The 8,244-nt window shown below is 37.3% G+C and overlaps 1 protein-coding gene across 5 annotated transcripts in view; it reads right to left on the reverse strand.

Moving 5' to 3' along the window:
- Window positions 1–8,244, reverse strand: part of LOC116095049 (EGF-like and EMI domain-containing protein 1) — a 599,877-nt gene that overhangs the window by 503,658 nt on the left and 87,975 nt on the right. For all 5 annotated transcript variants that reach the window (XR_004120413.1, XM_031376552.1, XM_031376549.1 and 2 more), the window contains one exon: window positions 297–431. Coding sequence is in view for 4 of the 5 variants with exons in the window: in XM_031376549.1 (XP_031232409.1) it covers window positions 297–431 (135 nt within the window). In the remaining variant the exon portion in view is untranslated. The remainder of the gene's footprint in view (window positions 1–296; window positions 432–8,244) is intronic.

Consider the following 8,244-nt stretch of genomic DNA (forward strand, 5'->3'; position numbering starts at 1 on the left):
TTCTGCTGGTTCTCTGATCTTTAGATTTCAGTGCTACATCATATCCTGAGTTAAATTTGGTGTCATAAAATCAAGAATAGTTCATACACCATCGAGGTTTAACATAAAATAAGCACCCAGCCCACTGATGAAGGAAACTTTGTAACTGTGAATCTTCTTGGTAAGTGCTCATTGGCCCTTTTACTTAATAATCCCACCATTTCCTACAGCAGCTCATTGGATATAAAGTACTGAGGAACAGATGAGGCTCCTGGTTTGAGATTTTAACAATTACAGGAGTTAAGGCATCACCTTACCTTCTGTGATATCCCATGCACCACCGTGGGCCTGAGCAGCCTTGTTTCCAGAACTGGATGGTATCTATGAAAGCTTGGGTGCATGGACGAGACAGTCTTACCAAGGTCAGCTGCTCCTCTCTGCAAACATTTGGCCTTCACAAAAAAAGAAATGAGCAGTCACACAAAAAGATGTGAGCAGGTATTTTGTATGAAGCATAGGCACTTATCTGTCCATTTTTCACAAAACATTTGTAATGGCTTACAGGAATACATATAGAAAGTAACAGGCGAGAGCTGGGGAGATGGCTCAGTGTTTAAGAGAGCACTAGTTGTTCTTCCAGAAATCCTGACTTCAATTGCTAGCACCACATGGTGGCTCACAACTATCTGTAATGGGATCCAATACCCTTTCTCTGGTGTGTGTGAAGATAGCATACTCATATACAAAAATAAATAAATAAATAAAAATACATATACATAAAATAAATAAATCTTTTAAAAAGTGACAGGCAAAAAGTCAGGCAATATTTTTGAAAAGTTTAGGCTTCATACCAATTATAATTATCATGTGTCAATTAAGGTAAAATATTTGTGATATTGGAGGCCAGGAAGAGAGAAAACTGAAATAGATTTTGAAGATCAAGAACATCTTAGAGATACGCAAGTTGTTGCATTCCCACACGGTTAAGATCATTAGGTTGCATACTAAGTTCTGAATTTTTTGAGCCAAAATTTAGAAAGGAAAAGAACATCAGGATTCTCAACACTCATGAAGCCAGTTCATCAATGAACTTCAATCTTTCCTGGAACTCGTACTAGCAGTATTTTCCATCCTTACGTTTAACTTGATTTCACATGTAATGTGATGTTTGTTTAAACACAGATAATTTTCAACCTCCCTGTCAAGACTTCTTCTTGCTTCTGTTCTAAAGCAACCTGGGAAGGAAAATGTGTGGGTCAAAAGGGCTATTGACAATGAAGAGGAGCATCACACTGTAGGGTCCCACTGTAGGAATATAGCCTTAAAGAAAGTTAGTCCAGACTCATAGGACTATAGGACTAGAATATACTGATAATCTCCATAAAGTACCAATCACTTAGAAGCTTTTGTGAGTTTAAGAATTCTTTTTGGTATATACCTATTTTCTAATAGTAATTATAATAGTATAATAATATTTATAATAGTATAATAGTATTTTCTAATACTAATTATAGTAGAAAGCTGGGCAAACCTCTCATGTTTCCCATGCCTTCAAGGCCTTTGACAAGCCACACACTGACACAAACTGAGAATGTGAAAGATTAGTCCAGCTCTGATGTTCCTGATTCAAGAAAGCTGACATTCTGACACAGCCTACCTTACTCTCAGACCATTTTATGACTGGGAACCTACTCAGCCAGTTTAAAAAAAAAAAAAAGAACTCTATTTGAGTTGCTACAGTCAGCTCCTTAAAATCGCTGTGAACTTCCCTGGGGATGCAAACTTAATACTGATAAACAAATGTCTAAAAGTGTGTCCAAACATGACTCACTGACACCGCCCCCGCTGACCACAGTTTCCTTTCGTTAGTACCATGTGATCTCTCACAGCTCACTTCTCACCTCCACATATATTTCTAAGAGGCGATTGTTTAGATTTGTCATTGCCAACCTCTGAATTTCATTTATGCATTTGAATAGCACATTTTAATTCTTAATATAAATGTGGAAATAACAAAGGTGCTTGCTGACAGGAGCCTGATATAGCTGTCTCCTAAAAGGCTCTGCCAGTGCCTGACAAATACAGAAGTAGAGGCTTACATCCATTGAACTGAGTACAGGATGAGAAAGGACCCAAGGAGCTGAAGTGGTTTGCAGCCCCATAAGGAGGAACAACGATATAAACTAACCAGTACCCCAAGAGCTCCCAGAGACTAAACCACCAACCAAAGAGTACACACAGAGAGACTCATGGCTCCAGCTGCATATGTAGCAGAGGCCTAGTCAGTCATCAATGGGAGGATAGGCCTTTAGTTCTGTGAAGGCTCCCAGTGTAGGGGAATGCCAGGGCCAGGAAGCAGGAGAAGGTGGGTTGGTGAGCAGGAGGATAGGGGAGGGAAGAGGGGATTTTTCAGAGGGGAAGCCAGGAAAAGGGAGAACATTTGAACTGTAAATAAAGAAAATAACTAATAAAAAATTGTCTTAGGTACAAGACAGATATTCTAAAAAATCATCAAGAACTGGGCAGCAAGTCTAAAGAGATTCTTGGCTTTTAAGAATCTGCTAGCCAGGCATGGTGGGACATACCTTTACTTCCAGCACTTTGGAGGCAGAGGTAAGCAGATCTCTGTGACTTTGAGGCCAGCCTGGTCTACATAAGTGAGTCCAGGACAGCCAGGGCTCCATTACCCCAAAAAATTCTGTCTCAAAAAACAAAACCAAAAAAATCTGCTAACATTGAGAATATAAGTATACTTGTATATATACACGCACATATATATGTACATGCATATGTATATATGGATACATAAGTGCAAGTATATAATATATACTTCCTATATTATATAATATAAATCCATCTCTATAGAGATACAAACATATTCATATATATGTATGAAACAAACATATCTTTATTTGCTCTTATATGGTTTTTATGAGCCAAGCAGCCCCAATAGAATGAGCACAAAGATCTGATATTTTTTTATCAACCGTATAATGCATTACACAGAAGTCCACATTGAATTCCAGTGTCCAACATCTCCTTCTATCTACCCACTAATCCTCTTATTGAGAGTTATTTATTTTGTACCTGTACACATAATGGATTGTTTCAGAAACATTCCACAAAATAAGACATTGGATATGTGTCGGCTCTCATAAAGTACTGTCGAGGAGGTGATTAACTGAGACACATTAGGAGGATTAGCCAGTAAAGGACACATCACCAAAGTATCCAACAATGTAGGTACACTGACCTCCAAAATAATTAGGAAGACTTATTAATTCCTCACAGCGATTGGTTAAGGACAATTCCCATCATAGAATATCAAGCTGAAGCACAAATGAGGCAGAAAGCTGTCACATCTGCTGTCTATTTGGACTTAAATTGGTAAAATGAAAGGCCTTCCCTCCATCATGTACAAGACTTAGGCAGTATTAATGTCTAACTAAATCCTACCCTTGTTTGGGATCACCTGAATGCCATCAAAAATACAAATCACCAACTTCAATCCAAAGTAAACAAAGCAATCTAAGGTACCTTCTTTATCCCTGGCAGAATCCCAGAATTATTTGCTATTCCTCCCTTCCTCTCTCAACACAAAAGCCCAGGCCTGTTAGGAAAAGATGTGAGAGAAAAGAGATGTCTCAGACACAGATAACAAACCCTTCTATTGTTCTTGGGTCCTGGGTGCTATTGAAATTATGATTCTAGTTTGTAATGGAAGAAAGGAGGAGCCAGATGTTGAGGCTGGCATGTAAGGCCAAATAACATACATTTTTATTCATTCATTCATGGATCCCCTCACCCAGGTTTTAAGAACTGGAATAAGTTAACAAGTGACTTTATAATTAACAAATAGTGTGTAATGATGGAAACATGGGCAGCAAGTTGACATAACTTATTGATTAGATAAGTAAACAAATAGCCCTGTGTTGTATACCAACACACTGAGAATTTATGCAAGTAGCACGATTACCTGACGTGGACGGTTCCCTCCACTTGCCATCTTTCCTACCTTACCTAGGACCAAGTGTCAGTCTATGGAACTAACATTCTTAGCAGGTCCCAGGAGAAGGGAACAGACAGAAAGAACAGTTTGCTCCATGCTGTAAGCTTGCTTTGAGACATTATTCTCCTCACACTCCTCCTTAGTTAACTCAGGAACATCTCTGCCTGGATCCATATTCACACCCTAATAAGTCCCCAATGAGCCCCACGACTCCACTCTACTGTGCACCCCACCATCAATCTCCACTCTGGTCTACCAGGAGACCTAACTTTATTTCCAAATGTTCCTGTGTTGTCATTTCAAAATATTTCACTTAGCTTTGACATATATCTTTGTGAAGTAGAACCTCTAAATACATTCTTAAAAGAACACTTTGAAAAAGAGTTTGAACCTATCTTCTAATTCTTAAATGTGATCTTTTGGCTCCAGATTAAAATATTAATATTTCCAACTTGGTCCTATGCTGATATAAAGAGGATGTTCATTTGGTTGTTCTCAAATAAATAACTGGACTGTTTTGTCTTTAAGGAAACCCAGTAATCCATATGTATAAATCATTTAATGCATAAGAAGGGCTCAGAGCAATACATGACAGAAAATCCACATTTAGCTATAAGTTAGATTTTATAGGTGTAGATTTTTATCATATTAATAAACTGAGGATGAATTTCTCAAAGAAATAACAATCTACAACATCTAATTTTTACATTGCTACTAATTTCTCACACAGTGAAATAGATCAAAGTGGATAATGTGTCATTTTCTTTCAAAGAAGAATTTAAAGTGACACTCCCAAATGAAAACACTAATTAAAATTAATAAGAAGGCAGCACAGTACTGCTGCTGCCCCTGACCCTCTATCCCCTTAGGTATGCCCCAGCCTGTGCTCCTTCATATTGCAACATAACTGGAGAGCAGGCACTGGCCTTCATTGTCCACAACCTGATAGTAGAGTATTCTGGAGTCTATAGATAATAGCAAGGTGACCTAAAGAGCGCCTAGGAGAACAGAGCAATCTAAAGAAGTGCTTAGGAAGGAATGCACCCTCATGCTTCTGGAGTTCATACTGTATGCATTTCCTGCTTTGTTGTCATGAGCTGGGTCTCTCCACAGCTGCAAATTAATTTCCTCTGCTCCCTAAATGAATTACACGTAACCATTTCTAAAAATGACTACAGCTATGAAAGTCATTTCCACTTAATAACTAACTATTAATCTCATATTTCTTGGTGTCACTTTAGTATGAAGTGCAAACGAAAATTATGCTAAACATTGCAAATTTATAGCAAACACCAGCCTTGATTTATATTATTATAGATGGTTTATCACCAGAAGCAATCTAAACAAAACTCCATCAGATAGATGTTACAATTTGTATTTATTTCTCCCAGCACTAAATAGTTCCTCAATTTCAGAACCATCATTAATTTCTTATAAATGCAAAGTTTATTTCTTATTTTAATCTACAATGATTTCTCTAAGTCTTCAGAAGATTAGCATTTACATAGAATATTCAAATAACCATTATAAATGAGATTTGGTGTTCCCTGGGCAATCTATTAGCAATGATGCATAAAGGACTTAAAAGGAATGGGTGGTCCCCATCCATCCAGGATGTAATGGGCTAACAATGCACTTTTCCTTCCTTTCAAATGATCACCTTACAATTCAAAATGAAATCATCTATATAAAAAAAATCAGTATCTGTGAATATCTTTAAATTGTTTTGACTACCTCTGTAATCACCTAAATGTATTATGCATTTTTTAGAGCCCCAGGAAGGTCTAAGTCACTCCACTGATCATAATTAAAAGGAAACTCTAAACATTTAGTTGCCTTACTTATTTGACTGCCCCAAAGAAAGGAGCCTGGCAAATCTCACCCTGACCACACAGTCTACAAACACTGACCATATAGTCTATGCCCAGTTTCTTTGAGTTAATCCATCCCAACTCAGACTTCTTGATTCCTGTTAATATCTGTCAGAGTTATGGGCTTCACTAGCTAAATACATACAGTGCACGTTGTTTACAAGCCTCATTTCCCTAAACAAAAGACAGAGCCATGCCACTTAGAGAAGCCCAGCTAACCATCCCTGCGTCACATCTGTATCAGTCTGCTGACTCCAACCCCAACTACTCTCCTGACTTTCCCCATTTCCTTGGAATATGTTGAGAAGTTACAAAGTCTGATTTATATGATCTATTTTCTTTCATTAAACCATACCTCTTAATACTAATGTATGTTCAACCTCATGTCATAAACAGTGGTATCAGTTAACTCAAACTTAATAGAAATCACATGCTTTGAAGACTCTGTGATGAAGAATTCATGAATTCACTCTCCAAAACTTCTCTGAACTTGTATGATGCATCAGCAATTCTGTTAGGTGACTACACTACAGTTAAATATGAACTGTCCTTGAAGTTAATGAAAAAAAAAACTCACTTCTAGAAGAGGTTAAATGATATATTCAAATACAACTTGTACAAAATTAGTACCAGAAAATGTGATTACTTTTAATGGAGATGACCCAGATTATATAAGCTTCCATTGAAACTTAGATTTGCTCTGATCAAAGGAAATATCCATTTATCAGGCACTATAAAATACTAAGGAAATTAACGGAAGAAGATATTTATAAACTGGAAGATAAGCCATGCTTTTTTATGTGGGAGAATCAACACTGGTCAGCTGTACATAACAAAACTTCTAATATCTATATGGACCCAAGAGAAAGCTAAAACATAAACAAGATTCAAATAGGTCAGGCAATATTGAGCAAAATCAACAGAGCTAGCAGCATCACTATACATGACTTCAAGATCTATTATAAAACAACAGTGACTGAAACAGGCCTACCTTCATAAAAATCACACAGAAGAAAGGAGCAGACTAAAGAGACCACATACAAATTCAAGAGCAAAAAGTCAGCTTGTTTTCTATGGGGATACTAAGAGCACACAACAGGGAAAGGTAATCTCTCCAACAGATGGTGATAAAAGAACTGGACATCTTCATACAGAATATAGTTCAATTATCTCACTGCATATATAGGAGTCAACACCACACTGATTTAAATATAATTTTAAACTACAGGATCACTATAAAAAACTGTGATGATTCAGGGTTTAAAGCACTCACTGCCAAGCCTAATGATTTAGGTTTAGTTCCTGGAAGCCACATGGCATAAGAGGAGAACAAACAACCTCAAATTGGCCTCTGTCTTCCACTTGTACACAGAGATACACACATGTAAGCACATGTGTACATGTACAATAAAGAAATGAATAAATAAAGTAATGAAAAATATCAGCACATTTGAAGTAAAGACAAGAAGCTGGATCCAAGACACTGACTTGGGCAATGTGTGTGTGATATGAAAACAGAAGCACAGAGAACAGAAGCAAAGAAAGACCGATGATAATACATCAACACAAAACCTTCTTTACAAGTAAGAAAGCAACTGGGGATAGAGGGGTGACTTATAAGAAAAGGGACTTTTTATCAAAACACACATTTCAAAAAGGCTCAACAGGTAACCTAAGGAATAAAAAAAACCCCAAGATAAAAAAGCAAATATCCTAATTAAAATGATAACAATGGTAGTACTATGTCCAATTTCCAGAAGAACCACCAAACTGATTTCCAGAGTGGTTGTACCAGCTTGCAATCCTACCAGCAATGAAGGAGGGTTCCTCTTTCACCACAACCTCACCAGCATCTGCTGTCACCTGAGTTTTTATGCTAGCCATTCTGACAGTTGTGAGGTGGAATCTTAGGGTTGTTTTGATTTGCATTTCTCTGAGGACTAAGGATGTTGAACATTTCTTTAGGTGCTTCTCAGCCATTCAGTATTCCTCAGTTGAGAATTCTTTGTTTAGCTCTGTACCCTATTTTGTAATAAGGTTATTTGGTTCTCTGGAGTCTAACTTCTTGAGTTCTTTGTATATATTGGATATTAGCCCTCTATCAGATATAGGATTGGTAAAAATCTTTTCCCAGTTTGTTGGTTGCCATTTTGTCCTATTGACAGTGTCTTTTCACTTACAGAAGATTTGCAATTTTATGAGGTCCCATTTGTCAATTCTTGATCTTGGAGGAAAAGCTATTGGTGTTCTGTTTAGGAAATTTTCCCCTTTGCCCATGTGCTCGAGACTCTTCCCCAATTTCTTTTCTATTGGTTTCAGTGTCTCTGGTTTTATGGGGAGGTAATTGATCCATGTGGACTTGAGCTTTGTACAAGGAGACAGGAA

The sequence above is a fragment of the Mastomys coucha genome, unplaced genomic scaffold (assembly GCF_008632895.1).
Source record: "Mastomys coucha isolate ucsf_1 unplaced genomic scaffold, UCSF_Mcou_1 pScaffold17, whole genome shotgun sequence".
NCBI classification, from domain to species: Eukaryota; Metazoa; Chordata; class Mammalia; order Rodentia; family Muridae; genus Mastomys; species Mastomys coucha.